The 26435-nt window shown below is 49.7% G+C and overlaps 1 protein-coding gene across 3 annotated transcripts in view; it reads left to right on the plus strand.

The window, feature by feature from the left end:
* Window positions 1–3107, plus strand: part of RCN2 (reticulocalbin 2) — a 29562-nt gene extending 26455 nt beyond the window's left edge. For 2 of the 3 annotated variants that reach the window (XM_075327164.1, XM_075327162.1), the window contains exons 7-8: window positions 277–419; window positions 2094–3107. In XM_075327164.1, the coding sequence (XP_075183279.1) occupies window positions 277–419; window positions 2094–2246 (296 nt within the window). In that variant the 3' untranslated portion in view covers window positions 2247–3107. The remainder of the gene's footprint in view (window positions 1–276; window positions 420–2093) is intronic. The other variant, XM_075327163.1, reaches the window with a different exon arrangement.
* Window positions 3108–26435: the final 23328 nt, after the last annotated feature.

Consider the following 26435-nt stretch of genomic DNA (forward strand, 5'->3'; position numbering starts at 1 on the left):
CATCAATGGGGGCAGTTTAGTAAAGCAAAATAATGGGACCCGGTCAATTCAGACATCCAAGTATGGACTGTGATGTCCAAGACAGGTCTCCTGACCTGAACCCAACTCCACAGCCCCATAGACATATACCAGGTTGTTGATTCTTGGTCAGGAGCCCTGCTGCGAGTTCAGAAAATGCATTGGACCATGGAACCCGTAAGTCAGAATTCAGTCTTACGTGTTATTGTATGTGGATGGATACTGAGCAGTAAGTAATGGCTTTACCCTTTCCCTAAGAAGCTACTGAAGATCCGCAGTGGTTAATCATTGAAAGAGACCGGTTTGAGAACGACTATGACAAGGACGGTGATGGAAAGCTGAACCCTACAGAACTACTTTCCTGGATTGTCCCCAACAATCTTGGGGTGTCACAGGAAGAGGTAAGAGGCTTTATAATCATATGCAAGTGTTGCGGCAATTAAAGTATTATCAGGTCTGGTGGAAAGAAGGCGACTGCGCTGTTCCATGGTGCAGATGGTGCAGACCTGAGGAGTCATAGGTCGGGCTGGCAGAATGGTTACCCCACTGGCCAAAATATGGCACCCTCTTATGCTGCAAGCAGAGACAGCCTAGGTTCTGCAGCATTGGAAGAGCGCAGGGCACTGAAGCTTCAGAGCAGCACTCGTGAGAAGCTTGTAAACACTGCTCTCCTTGCCTTGGGATCCACCTCTGACTGACTTTGAATTTTAACCATTTATCATGACAATAATAACCTTGTAACCCAGACCTGGGCAAAGCACGACCCGCAAGCAACATCCGGTCCTTTGTCTGTACCGGTTTGGCCAACAGACTGGGACAGCAAAAGGGCTAAAAACAGTGACATCTGCGCTCCCCACCTCCATCCAGATTCCTCAACATACAGATACAGGTGACTATAATGGTGGAGGAAGGAGCTGTTGGCTCCGTCTTCCACCAGTCAGCCTGAGCAAGCACGGCAGGCGCAGTGACGTCATTAGGTTGCCCCTGTAGTGGAGCCTCAATGTGCAGAGCAAAGACAGGAGCAGCGTGAAGGGGTAATGGGGGTGAGATTAGTAGGTTTTTGTGTCATTCCCTTGTGGAACCATCATTATGTGTTGGGGATCTATGAGGAATCGTATTGTTGGGGTCATCATTCTGTGTTGGGAGGCTGTGTGTGGTGAGTCATACTGAGTGGGGGTGTTGTGGGGGCCATCATACTGTGTTGGTGGCTGTGGTGGAGCCTATTGTTTTGTGAGTACAGTGGGTGGTCCTCATTCTGCGTATGAGGGCAGTGAGGGATCATACTGCACAGAGGACCGTAGTGATCATCATGCTGTGTATAGGGGGCTGCGGGGGACCATCATAATGTGTTGGGGGCTATGGGGATCATACTGTGAGGGTCATCTTTCTGTATGTAGGGAGCTAGATGGGATCAAACTGAGTGGGTGTCATCATCCTGTATGTGGGATCATGCTTTTTGGGGGGCTCTTTGAGATATCATACTGTGTTGGGGGGCTGTCGGGGATCATACTGTGTATAGGGGGCTGTGGGGATGATCATAATGTATTGAGGGGCTATGAGGGTCACACAGTGAGGGTAATTTTTCTGTATATAAGAATCTGGATGGGATCATACTAAATGGGTGTCATAATTCTATGCTTGGGATTATACTTTCTGGGGGGCTGTGTGAGACATACTGTGTTGGGGGGCTGTGGGGGATCACACTAGGGTAGAGGTATCATACTGTTTTGGGAGGGGGGAGGAATAGGGGCATCATAATATGTGTAGAGCTTTGGATCCTCATACTGTGTGCATGGGAGATGACCACCCCTGCTGTAGCCATCGTTAGAGGAGAGGGGTACCCGCTGTTTTGTTTTCCCCTGTGTTATAGTGAATCTCCTCTGCTGGTCCTGGACACAGTCACTCTCCGGAGAGGTGTAGTCCTCTGTATCCCTCACACTTCTAGTCCCTTTATTTAGAAACAAGGAGTATGGCCGCCAGGAGCCTGGATGGAGGGGATCCGGCACGACTAGCGGTAGCTGTAAGCCTCTTTGTCAGAGTTTTGCGTTTTCTGATCTTCTCCTCCTTTTCCGCAGGCGAATCACCTGATCGAGTCCATCGATAACGACGGCGATGGGCGACTTTCCGAAGCGGAGATTCTACAGAACAGAGACATTTTCTTAACCAGCGAAGCCACGGATTACGGGCGGCAGCTCCAGGACGAGCACTTCTACCACGATGAACTCTAGTGCACACGAAGCTGAACGCGTCTGTTTTATTTATAGCACTTCTGGCGGTTTTATTTCCGGTCACGTCCGTCCGAAGCAAAGAAATAGTCATCACTAGAGACACTTAATACAGTGTAACCCAAACACGGTACACTTCCACGTTTTAGAGAAAAATGTTCATTCCAGGGCAAAAGCTCTTCAAGTCTGGGAACAAGTCCTCCTCAGATGCTCCACACTGACGGGTCTGATGATGCTATTGTCTTTACCTTTTTTTTATGAGTTCATTTAATTATCTTAAGTCAACGTTTATGCAGGAAAATGACCTCCTCCCGCCATTAAGTTTACTACATCTTCACAGGAATATTGAGATGGAGACCCGTTACCTGCTCCTCCAGGTCATTGCTGATGCTGCTTTGGAGTTTCGCATGGGCTGTCCCAACATTACATCTGCCATTCAATATATAGATCATAACAAAAGAGAAGTCATTATTAATAAAGTAGTAATATTTGCCATTTATGGTATAAAAAAAAAATTAATATCCAGTGAAAAGACATGACATTAATGGCGTAATAGGGCGCCACCTGTAGAAAAATACTGTCAGCTGCTAGAGGGGGAAGGAGACTGATTCTGTATAGAAAAATACTGCCAGCTGCCAGAGGGGAGAGGAGACTGATTCTGTATAAAAAAAATACTGTCAGCTGCCAGAGGGGGAAGGAGACTGATTTGGTACAGAAAAATACTATCAGGTGCTAGAGGGGGAAGAGACTGATTCTATCTAGAAAGTACCCTTCGCAGCACCAAGGATGACAGATGGAAACAAAAAATATACATATTTTCAGATAACGTTATAAACCACTATTAAAGCCTTTAATTGGTATAAACCTTGGTATAAGAATGATTTATGGGACAACCCCTTTTTACCCGATGGCCCTTGAGGTCCCTTCTAACTCTACCATTCTATAATTCTATTAAACATATAGCTGGGATGATTTAGAAAAACCTGCACTCACAGGGGGTTGGACCCGATGGCCCTTGAGGTCCCTTCCAACTCTACCATTCTATGATTTTATGAGCATCCGTGAGCATGTGCGACCACTTCTACTTTATGTAGTGAATGGAGCAGGGGTTGCACATGCTCACTTACTCCATGCCAGCAAGAGACTGGGACTGAGGTTGAGCGAGTACCTAACTATTTGTACTCACTATACTCATAACGAGTACTGTCTAATACTCGCGTATTCGTTCCAAATAACGTGTGCAATGCAAGTCACTGGGGAAAAACGGGCAATGTAACGAGTAACCCGAATGCTGTACTATTCGTGCGAGTAACAAATAGTGCAGCATTCTGGTTAGTTACTCGCTCAACTCTATTTGAGACCCCAATTCTCATGATCGGCAGGGGTGTGTGTAGGCAGAGATGATATATTTATCACCTATTATTTATAGGACAACCCCTTTTAATAAAGGGCGTGAACCAGTGATGAATCTGGTGCAGTTTTTGCCCCTCGGGTCTAGTTTCTGTTTTGCTTCGTTAAGGATCAGATTGATAAATCTGCTCCACAATGTTATGCCTAGAGCAGAGACTGGAGGCGGAGCTCAACACCACCAATGAGATGATCCCTGTGTCAAGCTCCTCCCCCTAGGTTCCTGTATTGTGCAGCATTCAGTAATATAGTCCAGGAGCAGAAGTCTGGTGACTGCCACTAGGGGGAGTAGCAGGAGCTGCGCTCGAGGCTGAAGAGGAAGGTAGATTAGAGCCCTGATGTAATGAGTAACGATGGGCAATAGATGGAGCTCATCCACTGATATCAGGATGTTTGCTTGGATAAAGTTTAAAGACCGAATAGATATTATCAATTCTTTTCTCAAGTTTCATATGAAAAAGGACAACATTGAGGTAAGGACATTGGGGTCTGATAAAAGCGAGCATTGCTACTAACCTCAGGGGTGATCACACGCTCTGCATCTGAAAATCCAACCTGGATCCAAATCACGCAGCCATTGGGCATCACAGCAGTTGCAATTTCGGACGCATGCAGCAAGATGCAGCGTGAGTCATCACCCTACACGGCTTTATTCTATCCCATCTAAATCCATTCTAACTAAATAAACTGGTTGCTTTTTCCTGAAACAGTGCCACACCTGCTCTTGGGTTGTGCCTGGTATTGCAGCTTATGTCCAGTGAAGTGAATAGGACTGAGCTGAAATCCCAGACACTTCACATATACAGTGTGTCCACCCATATTCTGTCCACCGCCATTAACTTGAGAACGGCGGCAGCTATAGGCATAGAAGTGGTGTCTAGGTATAGTAAAGTAGCCATGCGATACACAATGAAACCACCTATAGCGCCACCTGGTGGAAAACAACGGAGTTAGCATTTTTATCTTGAAAATGGAACGAGAAAGAGAAAAAAAGTGAATTACAAAGTTGTAGGGCATCATCAATTCAATACGAATCAACACCTTGCATACAGAAATGCTATGATTAGAACGTGTAAAACTCACAAGGCTGCAGACGTGAAGCGATACCTCATGGAGACCTTCCTACAAGTCATTGGGTATGGTGGCTGTGTGGAGTGGCCTCCACGCTCACCTGACCTGACCACATTGGACTTCTTTCTGTGAGGTCACATCAAACAGCAGGTGTATGTGACCCCTCCACCAACCTACAACGACGTATCACAGATGCTTGTGCAAACGTGTCACCTACCATATTGCACAACGTGCAGCAAGATACAGTATGCTTTGCAGAGTCCAGCTGTGCATTGCAGCTGACGGGGGCCACTTTGAGCATCAAAGTTAAATGAGCGCCATATGCGTGACCAGCATTCAATGTTTTGGGGGGAGGGGGGGGGGTCATGGGTTTCATATCATAGCATTTCTGTATCCAAGGTGTCGATTCGTATTGAATTGATGATGTCCTGCAACTTTGTAATGCACTTTTCTCTATCTCGTTCCGTTTTCGAGACAGAAATGCTAACTCCGTTGTTTTCCACCAGGTGGCGATATAGGTGCTTTCATTGCGTAGCGCATGGCTACTTTACTATACCTAGACACCACTTCTACGCCTATAGCTGCCGCCGTTCTCAAGTTAATGGCGGTGGACAGGATATGGGGGACACACACGCTGTGTGGTGGGCAAATTGGGCAGTCTTTTCAAGATGCACACTTTGCTTTTTTCCCCCCAAAGTGTCTTTTTCAGTGTTAATTATGGTAATTTCCTGAGCCTGTTTTTGACTGCAGGCGTTTTGGTTGTTTGTTTTTTGGCATTGTTACATCATTTTTGTATTTTGCTTTCTTTTAACTGTCAATTCATGGACTTTTTTTTCCAACTCCACTCAACAATGAAGAAACCGCTAGCGGCTGTTGAAGCAACAGCACTGTCAAAATGATCCAAAGGAAACTGGTGCGTTTTGAGGCTTCCCATTGACTTGTAAGGTACAAAGCGCCTTCTTAGCGGGTTGTACCGGTCACTTCTTTTAACTGTTTGGTGTCTTTTCAAAGCTAAATCTGTTAAACGAAGCATGAAAACCTAAACATATAAAACAGGAAGTGGTTGTTTTTTGCAAAGAAATGCTTATATTTGCAGAGTTAGGCTATGTGCGCACGTTGCGTACTAGCCCTGCAGATATTTCTGCAGCGATCTGAAGAGCACATGTGCGCTTTAGATCGCTGCAGAAATGTCCGTAGTGAGCGCCGATTCCATGCGCTCTGCCTGCAGCTCCTGCCATAGACAGAGCAGGAGCTGCCGGCAAAGCGCAGGAAAGAAGTGACATGTCACTTCTTTTTGCGCAGCGCTTCGGCAGTAGCCGAAGCGCTGCGCTCTGAGACGCCACGTGCGCACGGCCCCTGCACAATCTCCATAGACTGTGCAGGGGACGCAGGACGCATGCAGTTACGCTGCGCTGCAAAGCGCAGCGTAACTGCATGAATTTACGCAACGTGCGCACATAGCCTTAGCGCATTTTCAGCTGATTTTTAGAACATAATTTGCCCGAAAAAGTCGTGTGCTAAGGTGAAGTTAGCAGGTTCTGGACTCGTGCCCCAATTGATTGTTTCTCTACTTCTCTGGAGTAATTTTCATTCTTTTTACTGACCTCTGTATTGTCACCTTATACTAATTTTTGCACCACTTTTTATGTTGCCTTTTTTTTTTTTTCTTACGTGACAGCTTTGCTCATCCAGACCGATTTCATGAAATGCAACTTTCTTTGTCGCTCCATTGGGAGACCCAGACAATTGGGTGTATAGCTTCTGCCTCCGGAGGCCACACAAAGTATTACACTTAAAAGTGTAATGCCCCTCCCCTTCTGCCTATACACCCCCCGTGCATCACGGGCTCCTCAGTTTTTATGCTTTGTGCGAAGGAGTCACACATGCACGCATAGCTCCACAATTTAGTCAGCAGCAGCTGCTGACTAGGTCGGATGGAAGAAAAGAGGGCCCATATAGGGCCCCCAGCATGCTCCCTTCTCACCCCACTCTGGTCGGCGGTGCTGTTAAGGTTGAGGTACCCATTGCGGGTACACAGGCAGGAGCCACATGCTGTTTTCCTTCCCCATCCCTTAATGGGCTCTGGGCGAAGTGGGATGCTATTCGGTCTCCAGGCACTGAGGCCGTGCTCCCTCCGCAGCCCCTGGGGAATCTGCTGGACAGGAGCCGAGTATCGTCAGGGACAAGGCCCTGCTACTGTAAGGTACTCTGTGTCCCCCTGGGGGACCGCGCATGGAGCGCTTGTGCCATTTACACTGCAGCACTGCTGGGTGTATTAGTGCGACGGGGACGACCGCGCAAGGCCGCGCTGTGAGGTACTCTGTGTCCCCGTGGGGACCGCACATGAAGCGCTGGTACCATATACACTTCAGCACGGCTGGGTGTGTTAGTGCGCCGGGGACTACCGCGCCGGCCGCGCTTATACGCCGGCCGCGCTTATAACTTTAGTCCCCGGCTTTTGCGGCCTAGTAGCGCAGATTCCCGCCCCCAGGCCTGTCAGTCAGGGGAAGGGCGGGACGCTCCACAGAACGTCAGCGCTGAGGGCTGGAGCATACTCTGTATCCTCCTCCCCCCTCATTCAGCTCAGTGGGACTCCAGCTTCCCGCACTTTCTAGGGCACGCCCACGGCCCCCTCCTCCCCACAGAACGCCGGCAGCCATTCCTGTCAGCTCTTCTGACGCTGGAGAGGAGAGAAAGCTCTGGGAGACCCAGGCAGGGAAGCTGGTGATCACACAACCGCTTTGAGCGGTCGGTAAGCAGCACCTGAGGCCCCACTGAGTGCCGGAGTGTTCATATAGATATATATATATACTTATATGCTATACATCTACACTGTACGGTCGCACTGTTGATTTCTGGCTATATACCCTCCTGGATTGTACTCAGAGACAACAGCATGTCGTTCGCAAATAGCAAGGGTGCCAAGGCACAGGCTTACTTTGCAACCTGTACCTCATGTGCGGCTATACTACCGGCAGGTTCCACTGACCCTCATTGTGTGCAATGCTCGGCCCCTGTGGCACTTACTCAGCCGGAGCCTCTGCTACTGGTGGCCCAGGTGGAACCACCTGCTTCCACTGTCCAGGTGACAGGGACGGAGTTTGCAGTATTTGCTGACAAACTGTCTGAGACTATGGATAAATGGTCTGCTAGGATACTAGAAGCCTTACAGTCCAGACCGGTAACTCAGGCCCAGGGCACTGTTCAATCATTGACCCCAGGCCCCCCGCATTTGGACCTGCAAAGTGCTCCTGGGGTGAACCATGGGTCCCAGGGTGAGGTCTCTGACGTGGACCGCAGTCCCAGGCCACCTAAGCGGGGGCGCTGGGAATTTCCCTCGACTTCTTCACATTGTTCAGGGTCTCAGCAGGAGGACTCTCTGGATGATGATGCGGAGGTAGCAGATCAGGATTCTGACCCTGAGACCGCACTCAACCTGGATACACCTGATGGTGACGCCATAGTGAATGACCTTATAGCGACCATCAATCAGGTGTTGGATATTTCTCCACCAGCTCCTACAATTGAGGAGTCAGCTTCTCAGCAGGAGAAATTCCGTTTCAGGTCTCCCAAGCGTACATTGAGTATGTTTCTGGATCACTCTGACTTCAGAGAGGCAGTCCAGAAACACCGAGCTTGTCCAGATAAGCGTTTTTCCAAGCGCCTTAAGGATACACGTTATCCCTTCCCCCCTGACGTTGTCAAGGGCTGGGCGCAGTGTCCTAAGGTGGATCCTCCTGTCTCCAGACTGGCGGCTAGATCCATAGTTGCAGTGGAAGATGGTGCTTCACTCAAGGATGCCACTGACAGACAGATGGAGCTCTGGTTGAAATCCATCTATGAAGCTATCGGCGCGTCCTTTGCTCCAGCATTCGCAGCCGTATGGGCACTCCAAGCTATCTCAGCTTGTCATGCGCAGATTAATGCAGTCACACGTACATCTGCTCCGCAAGTGGTGTCCTTAACCTCTCAGTCGTCGGCGTTTGCGTCCTACGCCATTAATGCTGTCCTGGACTCTACGAGCCGTACGGCGGTGGCATCCGCCAATTCGGTGGCAGTCCGCAGGGCCATGTGGTTACGTGAATGGAAGGCAGACTCCGCTTCCAAAAAGTTCTTAACCGGTTTGCCATTTTCTGGCGACCGCCTGTTTGGTGAACGATTGGACGAAATCATTAAACAATCCAAGGGAAAGGACTCATCCTTACCCCAGTCCAAACCAAACAGACCTCAACCACGGAAGGCACAATCGAGGTTTCGGTCCTTTCGGCCCACGGGAAGGTCTCAGTTCTCCTCGTCCAAAAGGCCTCAAAAGGATCAGAGGAATTCCGATTCATGGCGGTCTAAGTCACGTCCTAAAAAGACCGCCGGAGGAACCGCTCCCAAGGCGGCCTCCTCATGACTTTCGGCCTCCTCACACCGCATCCTCGGTCGGTGGCAGGCTTTCCCGCTTTTGCGACACCTGGCTGCCACAGGTCAAAGACCGTTGGGTGAGAGACATTTTGTCTCACGGTTACAGGATAGAGTTCAGCTCTCGTCCTCCGACTCGATTTTTCAGAACATCTCCGCCCCCCGAGAGAGCCGATGCTCTTCTTCAGGCGGTGTGCACTCTGAAGGCGGAAGGAGTGGTGATCCCTGTTCCTCTTCAGCAACAGGGTCACGGTTTTTACTCCAACCTGTTTGTGGTACCGAAAAAGGACGGATCCTTCCGGCCTGTTCTGGACCTAAAACTGCTCAACAAACACGTAAAAACCAGGAGGTTCCGGATGGAATCCCTCCGCTCCGTCATCGCCTCAATGTCCCAAGGAGACTTTCTGGCATCAATCGACATCAAAGATGCTTATCTCCACGTACCGATTGCACCAGAGCATCAGCGCTTCCTGCGTTTCGCCATAGGGGACGAACACCTTCAGTTCGTGGCACTGCCTTTTGGCCTGGAGACAGCACCACGGGTCTTCACCAAGGTCATGGCAGCAGTGGTAGCAGTTCTTCACTCTCAGGGACATTCGGTGATCCCTTACTTAGACGATCTGCTGGTCAAGGCACCCTCTCAAGTGGCATGCCAACGCAGCCTGGACGTCGCTCTGGAGACTCTCCAGAGTTTCGGGTGGATCATCAATTTTTCAAAGTCAAATCTGACACCGGCCCAATCCCTGACATATCTTGGCATGGAGTTTCATACTCTCTCAGCGATAGTGAAGCTTCCACTAGACAAGCAGCGTTCACTACAAACAGGGGTGCAATCTCTCCTTCAAGGCCAGTCACACCCCCTGAGGTGCCTCATGCACTTCCTAGGGAAGATGGTAGCAGCAATGGAGGCAGTTCCTTTTGCGCAGTTTCACCTGCGTCCACTTCAATGGGACATTCTCCGCAAATGGGACAGGAAATCGACGTCCCTCGACAGGAACGTCTCCCTTTCACGGGCAGCCAAGGCTTCCCTTCAGTGGTGGCTTCTCCCCACTTCTCTGTCGAAGGGGAAATCCTTCCTTCCCCCATCATGGGCTGTGGTCACGACGGACGCGAGCCTGTCAGGGTGGGGAGCGGTCTTTCTCCACCACAGGGCTCAGGGGACCTGGACTCCGACAGAGTCCTCTCTTCAGATCAATGTCCTGGAGATAAGGGCAGTGTATCTGGCCCTAAAGGCGTTCCAGCCGTGGCTGGAAGGCAAGCAGATCCGAATTCAGTCGGACAACTCCACAGCGGTGGCATACATCAACCACCAAGGGGGAACACGCAGTCGGCAAGCCTTCCAGGAAGTCCGGCGGATTCTGATGTGGGTGGAAGCCACGGCCTCCACCATATCCGCAGTTCACATCCCGGGCGTAGAAAACTGGGAAGCAGGCTTTCTCAGTCGCCAGGGCATGGACGCAGGGGAATGGTTCCTTCACCCGGACGTGTTTCAGGAGATCTGTTGCCGCTGGGGGATGCCGGACGTCGACCTAATGGCGTCCCGGCACAACAACAAGGTCCCAACATTCATGGCACGGTCTCTAGATCACAGAGCTTTGGCGGCACAACGCCTTAGTTCAGGATTGGTCGCAGTTTCAACTTCCTTATGTGTTTCCTCCTCTGGCACTGTTGCCCAGAGTGTTACGCAAGATCAGGTCCGACTGCCGCCGCGCCATCCTCGTCGCGCCAGACTGGCCGAGGAGGTCGTGGTACCCGGATCTGTGGCATCTCACGGTGGGCCAACCGTGGGCACTACCAGACCGACCAGACTTGCTGTCTCAAGGGCCGTTTTTCCATCTGAATTCTGCGGCCCTCAACCTGACTGTGTTTCCATTGAGTCCTGGATCCTAGCGTCTTCAGGATTATCTCAAGAGGTCATTGCCACTATGAGACAGGCTAGGAAACCAACGTCCGCCAAGATCTACCACAGGACGTGGAGGATATTCCTATCTTGGTGCTCTGATCAGGGTGTTTCTCCCTGGCCATTTGCCCTGCCCACTTTTCTTTCCTTCCTTCAATCCGGATTGGAAAAAGGGTTGTCGCTCGGCTCTCTTAAGGGACAAGTCTCAGCGCTCTCTGTGTTTTTTCAGAAGCGCCTAGCCAGACTTCCACAGGTACGCACGTTCCTGCAGGGGGTTTGTCACATAGTCCCTCCTTACAAGCGGCCGTTAGAACCCTGGGATCTGAACAGGGTGCTGATGGCTCTTCAGAAGCCACCTTTCGAGCCAATGAGGGATATTTCTCTCTCACGCCTTTCGCAGAAAGTGACCTTCCTAGTGGCAGTCACTTCACTTCGGAGAGTGTCTGAGCTAGCAGCGCTGTCATGCAAAGCCCCTTTCCTGGTGTTTCACCAGGACAAGGTGGTTCTGCGTCCGGTACCGGAATTTCTCCCTAAGGTGGTATCCCCCTTTCATCTCAATCAGGATATCTCCTTACCCTCTTTTTGTCCTCATCCAGTTCATCAGTGTGAAAAGGATTTGCACTCGTTAGATCTGGTGAGAGCACTCAGAGTCTACATTTCTCGTACGGCACCCCTGCGCCGCTCGGATGCACTCTTTGTCCTTGTCGCTGGCCAGCGTAAAGGGTCTCAGGCTTCCAAATCAACCCTGGCTCGGTGGATCAAGGAACCTATTCTTGAAGCTTACCGATCTTCTGGGCTTCCGGTTCCCTCAGGGCTGAAAGCCCATTCTACCAGAGCCGTGGGTGCGTCCTGGGCTTTGCGGCACCAGGCTACGGCTCAGCAGGTGTGTCAGGCGGCTACCTGGTCGAGCCTGCACACTTTCACGAAACACTATCAGGTGCATACCTATGCTTCGGCGGATGCCAGCCTAGGTAGGCAAGTTCTTCAGGCGGCGGTTGCCCACCTGTAGGAACGGGCCGTTTTACGGCTGTATTACGAGGTATTATTTTACCCACCCAGGGACTGCTTTTGGACGTCCCAATTGTCTGGGTCTCCCAATGGAGCGACAAAGAAGAAGGGAATTTTGTTTACTTAGCGTAAATTCCTTTTCTTCTAGCTCCAATTGGGAGACCCAGCACCCGCCCCTGTTCCCTTCGGGCTGTTGTTTTTTGTGTACACATGTTGTTCATGTTGAATGGTTTCAGTTCTCCGAAAATTCCTTCGGATTGAATTTACTTTAAACCAATTTATAACTTTTCCTCCTTCTTGCTTTTGCACCAAAACTGAGGAGCCCGTGATGCACGGGGGGTGTATAGGCAGAAGGGGAGGGGCTTTACACTTTTAAGTGTAATACTTTGTGTGGCCTCCGGAGGCATAGCTATACACCCAATTGTCTGGGTCTCCCAATTGGAGCTAGAAGAAAAGGAATTTACGGTAAGTAAACAAAATTCCCTTCTTTACCAAATGTCACTTCTCCCAAAACTTTTCAATTTAGTGCATTTATGCGACCTTCCAAAGGTCTTTTAATGCTGAAAAGTTTTAAAAAAAATATAAGATTTTTAATTTTTCACTAAATTTGTGAACCTCATGTTCCCGGTATGAATAATTTGATTCAAGAAATGTCTTCAAATATCACAAGATAAAAAAAAAAAGCAACTTCAATAAAACACATGATGAATGAGGCCCCTAGTAGAACGATATCAATCTAATCCTTAGGCTCAGTTCACACACTGCCACACATTGTGGCAAAAACGCACAAAAACGCACCCGCGGCAAAAAACGCATGCGTTTTTACCGCGTTTTAGTGCGTTTTTTGCTGCGTTTTTGCTCACTGCGTTCTTATGCGGTTTTTATCAGTGAACAATGCCGTTAAAGATTGTTGAAAAAAGAAAAAAGGTCTGATGTCATTTCCTTCTTCAATATGTTCTTCATTCTCCACTTGTGTATGCAGTAGAGCAGACAGCTGCAGAACTACAAGGCTCAGCATGCTACATCCAGGACTGTATGCTGGAGGGAGAGGCAGGGGGAGCAGACCTACAAGGCTCAGCATCCTCCATCCACTAGTGGATGCAGGAGAGCAGACAGCAGCTGCCGAACTACAAGGCTTAGCATCCTCCATCCAGGACTGTATGCAGGATTTTTTTGCCCCCCCCCCCCCCAAAAAAAAATGACGTGGGCTTCGCCATATTTTTGTATGCTAGCCAGGTACAGCAGGCAGGTACGGACTGCCCCCAACCCCCAGCTGCCTATTTGCACCCGGCTGGGAACCAAAAATATATAGAAGTCCTTTTTTTTTTTAAATTATTTCATGAATTTCATGAAATAATTAAAAAAAAAAAAAAAATGACGTGGGCTTCGCCTAATGTTTGAGTCCAGTCAGGTACAACTAGGCAGCTGGGGATTGGAATCCGCTTGGATTGGAAATTACACTTCCCAATTATACATATCAAATCTTTGGTGCCATTCAGGAGTTTGGGAAAGCTGGAACACATAACTTCTGACGTCTGTTTTTAATAAAAAAAAAAATAAAAAAAAAGCTGGAAATAACTATCCTGGAGCAACTTTATATTAAAGATGTGTGTTGTGCCGTTCCTCCTAGAATATAATGAATAAATTGATTGGGCGTAACTAGCTAGGGGGGCATACATATAAAATCACTCCTGGGGGAGAGGGTGGGCTGATGTGAATTTACGCAAAAAATGTGCAGCTTTTAAAAATGTTGCAAGTCATCTATCAGTCCAAAACAGGAAAACCTAAACCTTTCTAAAAGGATTCTTTCTATGAATGTAAAATTAAAGAAAAGTCAAAACTTAAAATTAAAAGAAAATATATGCACAAATAAAAAGTTCCAAAAACGCAACAAAAAGACACAAATGCGATAATGAATCTGGCCTTTATCATTTACCAATATGGACAGGTCCGGAGAGCAGGCACAGGATTTATAACACGGACTTTCTTCGTCGCTCCATTGGGAGACCCAGACGATTGGGTGTATAGCTACTGCCTCCGGAGGCCACACAAAGCATTACACTAAAAAGTGTAAGGCCCCTCCCCTTCTGGCTATACACCCCCAGTGGGATCACTGGCTCACCAGTTTTCGGCTTTGTGCGAAGGAGGTCAGACATCCACGCATAGCTCCACTGTTTAGTCAGCAGTAGCTGCTGACTATATCGGATGGAAGAAAAGAGGGCCCATATAGGGCCCCCAGCATGCTCCCTTCTCACCCCACTGGTGGTTTGTAAGGTTGAGGTACCTATTGCTGGTACGGCGGCTGGAGCCCACATGCTGTTTTCCTTCCCCATCCCCCTGAGGGGCTCTGAGGAAGTGGGATCTTACCGGCCCCAAAGCCCTGAGGCCGGGCTCCATCCACAGACCCATTGAACCTGCTGGATGTGGAGCGGGAGTGCCGTTCAGGGACATGGCCCTGCACCATTCAGGTACTCTGTGTCCCCGTACACACAGGCACAGCACACTCCAGACTTGCTGGGTGTGCTAGTGCGCCGGGGACAGTAAAGGGTTACAGTCACTGCAGCCTAGCTGAGTGACTTTATTTATTGGGAACTACCGCGCCGGACGCTCCGGGAGCGGCGGCGCGGCTGGGACTTGTAGTGCGCCGGGGACGTAGCGCCGACCGCGCTTTTACGGCGGCGGCGCTTATAAATCCAGTCCCCGGCTTTTGCGGCCTAGCTCAGCTTCGTTCCCGCCCCCACCCTGTCAATCAGGGTAGGGGAGAGACGCTGTACAATCAGCAGCGCCGAGGGCTGGAGCCTTATTTACATGCTCCAGCCCTCTCACTAGACACTGTGGGACGCCGGTTTCCCGCTCTGACTTGGGGCACGCCCACGGCCCGCCCCTACTCATACGAGCTGGAGAAGGACGCCGGCAGCCATTCCTGCGGCCCGAGCTGAGAGAATGGACTCTGGGCAAACAACAGGACTAGGGCGACCACACACCCGCTTATAGGCGGGCGGTAAGCGGCACCTGGGGTGCTGACACTAAATACCGCAGTTTGTCTATTTGTATTTTAAGTTCACTGCATAGGTCGCTATTTTGGGCTATATGCCCTCTTAGATGGCGACACATCAGCAGCAGGAAAGCATGGGTGCTAAGGCACAGGCTTTCTATGCTGCTTGTATTGCACGTACTGAAGTGTTCATGTGTATTTATGCTTGTATGCTATACACTGCACTGTACGGTCGCTAGTCTTGGCTATATTCGCCACAGAATGGCTAGACTACAGCAGCAGAAAAGCAAGGGTGCTGAGGCACAGGTTTTTTTCTATGCTGCTTGTATTGCAGGTGTTGCAGTGTTCATTTGTACTTATGCCTGTATGCTATACATTGCACTGTATGGTCGCTATTCTGGGCTATATTCCCCTAGATGGCTAGTCTACAGCAGCAGAAAGGCAGGCTTTCTATGCTGCTTGTATTGCATGTGCTGCAGTGTTCATTTGTACTTTATGCTTGTATGCTATACATTGCACTGTACGGTCGCCATTCTTGGCTCTATAAGTCGGCAGCAGCATATAAGCAACACAGGCTTTCGATGCTGTTTTTGCTGCATGTGATACTGTTCCACGGCACTGCTCCCCATTGGGTGCAATGCTCCCCTGTAGCACTTGGTCAGCCGGGGTCTCTACTTGACGTGGCCAAAAGAACCACCTCTCAACCCTGTCCAAGGACAGGGACGGAGTTGCAAGGGGATAGAGACTTGCAGTCCGGACAGGCCATGGGCAATCTGGATCATTGCTCCCTGGCCACCCTCACTTGGAATAAAATCGGTGCTCCCGGGGGGGTCCCAGGAGGCTCTCTGTATGATGAGGCAGACGTAGCTCATCAGGACTTTGATCCTGACACCGCTCTCACTCCGGATACACCGGATGGTGACGCCATAAGGCATGATCCTATAGCGTCCATCAATGGAATGTTGGATCTTTCTCCCTCAGCTCCCCCAGCGGAGGAGTCAGCTTCACAGCAGGAGAAGTCCCATTTCAGTAGCTCAAACGTATATTGAGTATTGTTCTGGCCACGCTGACTTTAGAGAAGCAGTCCAGGAACACCACGCTTCCCAGATAAGCGTTTTCTCCAAACGTATTACGGATACACGTTATCACTTTCCCCCTGACGTGGTCAGGCGTTGGACCCAGGGTCCAAAGGTGGATTCTCCAATCTCCAGGCTTGCGGCTAGAGCCATAGTTGCAGTGGAGATGGGACTTCACTTACAGATGCCATTGACAGACAGATGGACTCTGGTTGAAATCTGTCTATGAGGCTATCGGCGTGTCGGTTGCTCCGGCATTCACAGCCGTATGGGCACCCTAAGCTTTTCAGCTGTTCTTGCGCAGCTGGTCTTGAGCACAGGTACATCTGTGCCGCAGGGGCGTCCGTAACCTCGCAATGTCTGCATTGCGACTTACCCTATTAATGCTGTCCTGGAAGGACAATCGAGGTTTCGGTCCTTCCCAGGCTCGGGCAGGTCCCAATTGTCCTCGTCCAAAAGGGCTGAAAAGCCTCAGAGGGGCTCAGCTGCCGGCCGGGCTCAATCACGCCCAAGGAAGGCAGCCGGAGGAACCGCTACCAAGGCGGTCTCCTCATGACTCTCAGCTCTCTCATCTTTCCGCATCCGCGGTTGATGGCAGACTCGCTCGCCTTTGGCGACGTTTAGCTGCCACAGGTCACAGACCGGTGGGTGAGGGACAGTGTGCCCACGTGCACAGGACAGAGTTCTGTTCTCGTCCTCCGACTCGATTCTTCAGAACGTCCCCACCTCCCCACCGAGCCGATGCTCTTCTGCAGGCATAAGGAGTGGTTATCCCGGTTCCTCTTCAGGAACAAGACACGGTTTTCCTCCAATCTGGTTGTGGTGCCAAACAAGGATGGCTCTTTCTGTTCCGTTCTGGACCTAGAACTGCTCAACAAGCACGTGGAGGCCAGGCGGTTCCGGATGATACCCTCCGCTCCGTCATTGCCCCAATGTCTCAAGGAAATTTCCTAGCATCAATAGACATCAAAGATGCTTATCTCCACGTGCCGATTGCTACAGAGCACCAATGTTTTTCTACATTTCGTGATAGGAAACGACCATCTTCAGTTCGTAGCTCTGCCATTCGGGCTGGCGACAGCCCCACGGGTGTTCGCCAAGGTCATGACGGCAGTGGTAGCAGTCTTGCACTCACAGGGACACTCTGTGATCCCTTACTTGGACGATCTACTTGTCAAGGCACCCTCTCAAGAGGCATGCCAACTCAGCCTGAATGTTGCGCTGGAGACTCTCCAGACGTTCGGGTGGATCATCGACTTTTCAAAGTCAAACCTGTCACCGACCCAATCACTAACGTAGCTTGGCATGGAGTTTTCATACCCTGTCAGCGCTAGTGAAGCTTCCGCTGGACAAGCAGCGGTCACTACAGACTGGGGTGCAGACTTTCCGTCTAGGTCAGTCGCACTCCTTAAGACGCCTCATGCACTTCCTCGGGAAGATGGTGGCGGCAATGGAGGCGGTTCCGTTTGCGCAGTTTCATCTGCGTCCTCTTATTGGGACATTCTCCGCCAATGGGACGGGAAGTCAACATCCCTGAACAGGAAAGTATCCTTTTCGGAAGGACTCTCTGCAATGGTGGCTTCTTCCCACCTCATTATCACAGGGAAGATCCTTCCTACCACCGTCTTGGGCGGTAGTCACGACAGACGCGAGTCTGTCAGGGTGGGGAGCAGTTTTTCTCCACCACAGGGCTCAGGGTACGTGGACTCAGCAGGAGTCCACCCTTCAGATCCATGTTCTGGAAATCAGAGCAGTGTATCTTGCCCTACTAGCCTTCCAGCAGTGGCTGGAAGGAAAGCAGATCCGAATTCAGTCGGACAACTCCACAGCGGTGACATACATCAATCACCAAGGAGGGACACGCAGTCGGCAAGCCTTCCAGGAAGTCCGGCGGATTCTGACGTGGGTGGAAGCCACGGCCTCCACCATATCCGCAGTTCACATCCCCGGCGTAGAAAACTGGGAAGCAGACTTCCTCAGCCGCCAGGGCATGGACGCAGGGGAATGGTCCCTTCACCCGGACGTGTTTCAGGAAATCTGTAGCCGCTGGGGAAGGCCGGACGTCGTCCTAATGGCGTCCAGGCACAACAACAAGGTCCCAACCTTCATAGCACGGTCTCGCGATCACAGAACTCTGGCGGCAGACGCCTTAGTGCAAGATTGGTCGCAGTTCCGGCTCACATATGTGTTTCCACCTCTGGCACTCTTGCCCAGAGTGCTACGCAAGATCAGATCCGACTACAGCCGCGTCATACTCGTCGCCCCAGACTGGCCAAGGAGGGCGTGGTATCCGGATCTGTGGCATCTCACGGTCGGCCAACCGTCGGCACTACCAGACCGACCGGACTTACTGTCCCAAGGGCCGTTTTTCCATCGGAATTCTGCGGCCCTGAACCTGACTGTGTGGCCATTGAGTGCTGGATCCTAGGGTCTTCAGGATTATCCCAAGGGGTCGTTGCCACCATGAGACAGGCTAGGAAGCCCACGTCCGCTAAGATCTACCACAGAACGTGGAAGATATTCTTATCCTGGTGCTCTGCTCAGGGAGTGTCTCCCTGGCCTTTGGCATTGCCTACCTTTCTTTCTTTCCTGCAATCTGGGTTAGAAAAAGGTTTGTCGCTCGGCTCCCTTAAAGGGCAAGTCTCGGCGCTATCCGTCTTTTTTCAAAAGCGTCTAGCACGGCTTCCTAAGGTGCGCACGTTCCTGCAGGGGGTTTGTCATATTGTACCCCCGTACAAGCGGCCGTTAGATCCATGGGATCTGAACAGGGTACTAGTTGCCCTCCAGAAGCCGCCCTTCGAGCCTCTGAGGGAGGTTTCACTTTCTAGACTATCACAGAAAGTGGCTTTACTGGTAGCGATCACATCTCTTCGGAGAGTGTCTGAGCTAGCAGCGCTGTCATCCAAGGCTCCTTTCCTGGTCTTCCACCAGGACAAGGTAGTGCTGCGCCCCATTCAGGAGTTTCTCCCGAAGGTGGTATCCTCTTTTCATCTTAATCAGGATATCTCTTTGCCTTCTTTTTGTCCTCATGCAGTTCATCGGTATGAGATGAATTTACATTTGTTAGATCTGGTGAGAGCACTCAGAATCTACATTTCCCGCACGGCGCCCCTGCGCCGTTCCGATGCACTCTTTGTCCTTGTCGCTGGTAAGCGCAAAGGGTCGCAGGCTTCCAAAGCCACCCTGGCTCGATGGATCAAAGAACCAATTCTTGAAGCCTACCGTTCTGCTGGGCTTCCGGTTCCATCAGGGCTGAAGGCCCATTCTACCAGAGCCGTGGGTGCGTCCTGGGCATTACGACACCAGGCTACGGCTCAACAGGTGTGCCAGGCAGCTACCTGGTCGAGTCTGCACACTTTCACCAAACATTATCAGGTGCATACCTATGCTTCGGCAGACGCCAGCCTAGGTAGAGGAGTCCTGCAGGCGGCGGTTGCCTCCTCGTAGGGGAGAGCTGTTTTGCAGCTCTAACTTGAGGTATTAATTTACCCACCCAGGGACAGCTTTTGGACGTCCCAATCGTCTGGGTCTCCCAATGGAGCGACGAAGAAGAAGGGAATTTTGTTACTTACCGTAAATTCCTTTTCTTCTAGCTCCTATTGGGAGACCCAGCACCCGCCCTGTTGTCCTTCGGGATTTTTGGGTTTTTTCGGGTACACATGTTGTTCATGTTGAACGGTTTTTCAGTTCTCCGATGTTACTCGGAGTGAATTTGTTTAACCAGTTATTGGCTTTCCTCCTTCTTGCTTTTGCACTAAAACTGGTGAGCCAGTGATCCCACTGGGGGTGTATAGCCAGAAGGGGAGGGGCCTTACACTTTTTAGTGTAATGCTTTGTGTGGCCTCCGGAGGCAGTAGCTATACACCCAATCGTCTGGGTCTCCCAATAGGAGCTAGAAGAAAAGGAATTTACGGTAAGTAACAAAATTCCCTTCTTTTTTTCTTTTCTTTATGGGGAACAATGTTGCAATCTACCTCTATAGTGACATCTAGTGGGGTGTGCTTGTATTGCACTCGTGTCCTGCGCTGTACACTAGCCGTGCGGCTACAATCATGAGCAAATATATTGTCATGAACTGTGATTGTGTGTGGACCCGGCTTTACTACAATTTAGCACAATAAATTTCTCCAACAAAAATGTTACCCTTTGTCAAGGATTTTGTATGCGTTCGGCCTCATTCATTGTGATCTCCACTTTTTTTTTTTTTAATTAATATTTCGTGTTGTAATCATGTCATCACCAAAACAGTCTGTCGGCGGAGCGGCGGAAAGCTGGACCTGGGGACGGGGGTATTGGGGTGATTTTTATCTTTTATATCTGTAAGCCTGTACTAAAGACAATAAATACATATACAGTGCTGGCCAAAAGTATTGGCACCCCTGCAATTCCGTCAGATAATACTCAGTTTCTTCTTGAAAATGATTGCAATCACAAATTCTTTGGTATTATTATCTTCATTTATTTTGCTTGCAATGAAAAAACACAAAAGAGAATGAAACAAAAATCAAATCATTGATCATTTCACACAAAACTCCAAAAATGGGTCAGACAAAAGTATTGGCACCCTTAGCCTAAAGGGGGCTTTACACGCTACGATATCGTTAATGTTTGGTCGTCGGGGTCAAGTTGTTAGTGACGCACATCCGGCGTCATTAACGATATCGCAGCGTGCAATACTTACCAGCGACCTTAGGTGACCTCAAAAATGTTGAAAATCGTTCACCATGGAGAGGTCGTCCCAAAGTAAAAAATCGGTAAGGGTTGTTTAGCGTTGTGGTTCATCGCTCATGCGGCAGCACACATCGCTATGTGTGACACCGCATGAGCGAGGAACGTCTCCTTACCTGCCGCCGGCCCCAATGAGGAAGGAAGGAGGTGGGCGGGATGTTACGTCCTGCTCATCTCCGCCCCTCTGCTTTGATTGGCCGGCCGCTTAGTGACGTTGCGGTGACGTCGCTGTGATGCCGAGCGTCCCTCCCCCTTGAAGGAGGGATTGTTCGGCAGTCACAGTGACGCCGCCGACCAGGTAAGTATGTGTGACGCTGCGTAGCAATAATGTTCGCTACGGCAGCAATCACAAACAATCGCATGCGCGACGGGGGAAGGTACTTACACGGTCGCTATCGCTAGAAATTGCTAGCGATATCGCTACCGTGTAAAGCCCCCTTAATACTTGGTTGCACAACCTTTAGCCAAAATAACTGTGAACAACCGCTTCCGGTAACCATCAATGAGTTTCTTACAATGCTCTGCTGGAATTTTAGACCATTCTTCTTTGGCAAACTGCTCCAGGTCCCTGAGATTTGAAGGGTGCCTTCTCCAAACTGCCATTTTGAGATCTCTCCACAGGTGTTCTATGGGGTTCAGGTCTGGACTCATTGCTGGCCACTTTATTAGTCTCCAGTGCTTTCTCTCAAACCATTTTCTAGTGCTTTTTGAAGTGTGTTTTGGGTCATTGTCCTGCTGGACTTTACGCTCCAGGAAAACAAGCACAGTGTGCACGGGATATCTATAAATCATCCACTGTATTTGTACTGTACACGCAGCGAAAACACTGCTTCTAAAACGCTGTGAACCCTGATTGTGGGCACGAAGCCTTAGATCTTTGAGTTCAGCTCATGAAAAATGGGAGCAAAAACAAAGTGTTGCGTTTATATTTTTGTTCAGTATATCATGACAAGCTGTTAAAGGATTTTCCAGGTTCTAGACAATTTTCTGTAGTCTTTGTATTTAACTGCAGATTACTGAGCTGTGGTAGTGTGTAATGTGCATACTGTAATGATTCCGCTCTATGCCCAGTACGAGTAAAGCAGTCACGAGCCAACTACAGTCTCAGCTGCTTCTCTCATTTGAACAGTAGGGGACTCAATTCGGCATGTGACCACGAGAATCCATCCTTCGACTACCTGATCGCCCATTTGCACTGAGAATACAGGGGAAACAAACGCCATGCTCATTGTCTAGAGCCTGGAAAACCTTTTCAATAATAAGCAAGTAATTTTCTCTAAAGAGTTAGGCCATGTGCCCACGGGAGCTTTTTGCTGCGGAGTTTGACGCGGAAAACCTGCGGATTTTTCTGGATTTTCCAGATAAATCCGCAGGTTCTAGCATGTACAGCCACTCCCCATGTTACCCTATGGGACATGGGGAGTGTCTGTGTCCACGCTGCGGAAAGTGCGGCTGCGGAATTTCCTGCGGAGATCCCTCAGCCGCACCTAACTGCATGTCAATTGTTCATGCGGATTTACTTGCGGAGATCCCGGCCCTCTGCTATGGAGATAGAGGCCGGGACGTCCGCAAGTAAATCGCGTGAAACTCCGCATGTTTCCCGCAGCTATTCCGCTGGAAACTCGCAGCTAAAAACATGCGGGAAACATGCGGCCGTACCTGCGGATACATCCGCAGGTACGAGTGTCCCGTGGGCGCATGGCCTTAATATTACTGGCAAATGCAACTGCCTACCAGTTCACATGGGACCACGTAACATAAAAAAAATAATTAAAACACCTTTGACCAGATTCCCAGGATGCATGGGCTTCCTGGGCCGCAAGTCTCACAATAAGGCTATGTGCCCACGGGAGCTTGCTTCTGCGGATTTTGCCGCGGAAAACCTGCGGATTTTTCTGGATTTTCCAGATAAATCCGCAGGTTTCAGCATGTACAGACACTCCCCATGTTATCCTATGGGACATGGAGAGTGTCTGTGTCCACGCTGCGGAATGTGCGGCTGTGGATATCCCGCAGCCGCACGAAACTGCATGTCAATTATTCCTGCGGAATTACCTGCGGATATCCCAGCCCTCCGCTATGGAGATAAGAGGCCGGGACGTCCGCAGGTAAATCGCATGAAAGTCCGCAGGTTTACCGCAGCTATTCCGCTGTATTACCACAGCTAAAAACAGCTGCGGTAAACCTGCGGCCGTACCTGCGATACTTTTGCAGATACAAGCTCCCGTGGGCACATAGCCTAAGACTGGTGGGTTCTGGGTGGAAGATCCAAGACACATAGATGTGTGAATGCAATCTTAGGCCATGTGCCCACGGGAGAAAGTAACCGCGGATTTTCTAGACTTTCCAGATAAATCCGCGGGTTTACGCAAGTACAGACCCTCCCCATGTTACCCTATGGGATTTGGGGAGCGCTGTATCAATGCTGCGGATTTCCCGCAGCCGCACGTATCTGCATGTCAATTATTCATGCGGAATTATCTGTGGAATTCCCGCTCCTCCACTATGGAAATACAGGGCGGGAATTCCGTACGAAATCCGCACTGTTTCCACAGGTTTACCGCAACAACTCTGCAGATATACCATAACAATGGATTGTTTAATGAGCGGCCGGCTTTTTCACAATAGTTCAGCGTAAAAAAACTGGGGAAAACTGGTTTTATGCCACGCTAAGAGACCACAAGCATAAATATAATAATTTGTTCTTTAATTTAGGTCATTCCAACGCGTTTCGGAGACTCATCTGCCTCCTTCCTCAGGGAAAAGAAGGGATTCTTTTCCCTGAGGAAGGAGGCAGATGAGTCTCCGAAACGCGTTGGAATGACCTAAAGTAAAGAACAAATTATTATATTTATGCTTGTGGTCTCTTAGCGCGGCATAAAACCCGTTTTCCCCAGTTTTTTTACGCTGAAAATTTGCTCTGTAACGGGGCCGCTGCTGAACCACTTAAGCGCTCATCCACGTCTGCAAAGGGGTTGTGACTGGCACAACGCTGCCAGGTGAGTGCATTGCGTTTTTCTTTTTTCACCCTGTAAACCGGGTAAGACCCTATTGCGCCTTTTTCTCTCCTATCACAGCATTTTTCACAATAGTAAAAGCCGCCGCAGCAGTGAGAAAGCCGTGCAGCGCCGCGCCGGGGATCGGGGAACGGTGAGTATGAGAGAGGAGGGGAAAATGACCGACAGACTGTGAGAGAGGGACAGAGATAGTGACGGACCGACAGAGAGAGAATAGAGACCGAGAGGGAGAGACCGACTGACAGAGAATAGTGATTGACAGACATTATGAGACATCGCTCGTTTCCAGTGTTTTAGGAAACATGCGAGAAATGTATTTAGAAAATTGGATGTCACTAGGATGGTGTGAGTGCCGTCCCGTGACATCCCATTATTTACACGCTCCCATAGACTTGCATTGGAGAGACTCGCAGTAGAAACTCGCAAAAAAAGCAGCATGCTGCGATTTTTTTTTTCCTCAGTCCGATTTGGACTGAGAAAAAAATCGCAGATGAGAGCTGAATCATTCATTAACGTGTCCGATTCCAATGCGAGATTTTCTCGCATTGCTCTACTGCGAGAAACTCGCAAGTGAGAAGCAGCCCTAAACAGTCTCATTCTCAATGAAAAATCTGCTGCGATCTCGCGGCATGAGAACATACTGATACCAAATGCCAATTTTCACTGAGGTTTTCTTAAACAAAGCTGCTTCAGGAGAAAATGGGCGGTCGTATTCCTGAGGCGGCTTTGCTGCTGCTTTATATTCTTAGGCCACGTGCACACCTTCCGTATTTGGTGAGTTTTTTACCTCAGTATTAAGGCCACATGCACACATTGAGTATTTGGTGAGTTTTGTACCTTTAGTATTTAGGTCACGTGCACACCTTCAGTATTTGGTGAGGTTTTTTTTTACCTCAGTATTTAGGTCATGTGCACACCTGCAGTATTTGGTGTGGTTTTTACCTCAGTACTTAGACCACGTGCACACGATGAGTATTTACATTATTTGGGCCACGTGCACACACCTTCAGTATTTGGTGTTTTTTTTTACCTCAGTATTTAGGTCACGTGCACACCTGCAGTATTTGGTGAGTTTTTTACCTCAGTATCAAGGCCACGTGCACACGATGAGTATTTACAGTATTTAGGCCACGTGCACACCTTCAGTATTTGGTGAGGTTTTTTTTACCTCATTATTTGTAGCCAAAACCAGGAGTGGGTGATAAATACAGAAGTGGTGCCCGTGTTTCTATTATACTTTTCCTCTGATTGTTCTTCTCCTGATTTTGGCTACAAATACTGAAGTAAAAACCTCACCAAATACTCAATGTGTGCACGTGGCCTAAAGCGGGCTTTACACGCTACGACATCGCTAATGCGAACTCGTTGGGGTCACGGAATTCGTGACGCACATCCAGCCGCATTAGCGATGCCGTTGCGTGTGACACCGATAAGCGATTTTGCATCGTTGCAAAAACGTGCAAAATCGCTAATCGGCGACACGGGGGTCCATTCTCAAATCTCGTTACTGCAGCAGTAACGAGGTTGTTCCTCGTTCCTGCGGCAGCACACATCGCTCCGTGTGACACCGCAGGAACGAGGAAGCTCTCCTTACCTGCCTCCCGGCCGCTATGCGGAAGGAAGGAGGTGGGCGGGATGTTACGTCCCGCTCATCTCCGCCCCTCCGCTGCTATTGGGCGGCGGTTCAGTGACGTTTCAGTGACGTCACTGTGACGCCGCACGGTCCGCCCCCTTAGAAAGGAGGCGGTTCGCCGGTCACAGCGACGTCGCCGGACAGGTAAGTATGTGTGACGGCTGTGGGCGATGTTGTGCGGCACGGGCAGCGATATGCCCGTGTCGCGCAACAGATGGGGGCGGGTACCCACACTAGCGATATCGGGACCGATATCGCAGTGTGTAAAGTAGCCTTTAGGCTATGTGCGCACTTTGCTTTTTTACCTGCTTTTTCAACTGCAGTGTTTTAATGACAAAATGCTTGCGTTCTGCTTTTCAAGCAAAGTCTATGGGAATTTGGGATTTCTTGTGCGCACAATGCTGTTCAAAATGCTGCGTTTTTGTTGCAGAAATTTGGGCAAAAACTCAGCTTTCAAAGAAGCAGCATGTCAATTGTTTTTGCCATTTTGGCTGCGTTTCCCATCCATTCAATTTAATACAAAACTGCAGCGTTTCTAAAAGCACCAGAACAGCACTAAAATCTCATGAAAACCGCAAGGTGCGCATAGGCTACTTTCTTTGCGTTTTACAAGCATTTTTAAAGCCAAAAGCATTGTCCTTTCTGCCAGAGGGTGCTTTTTGAACTGCAACTACCTCGACGCAAAGTGCGGACACAGCCTTACAATGCAAGTCCCAGTATCATCTGACAAATGTTCGTTTATTGTAAGTTTTTTAGGGTGGAATCTGCCTAAAAATGTTGTGTGCACATAGCAACACCCCAAAAAAAGCAGACACAAAGCCTGCCTGAGGTGTAACGTGTGCGCCTCACAAGGTACTAGGTGTGTAACATGCTCAGGTGCCATAATCACACATAACCGCTAGATGGCGGCAGACGTGCAAAAAATTCGCGTTTTGGAAGTTTGGCCCTGG

Source organism: Anomaloglossus baeobatrachus, chromosome 11 (genome assembly GCF_048569485.1).
Source record: "Anomaloglossus baeobatrachus isolate aAnoBae1 chromosome 11, aAnoBae1.hap1, whole genome shotgun sequence".
Taxonomy (NCBI): domain Eukaryota; kingdom Metazoa; phylum Chordata; class Amphibia; order Anura; family Aromobatidae; genus Anomaloglossus; species Anomaloglossus baeobatrachus.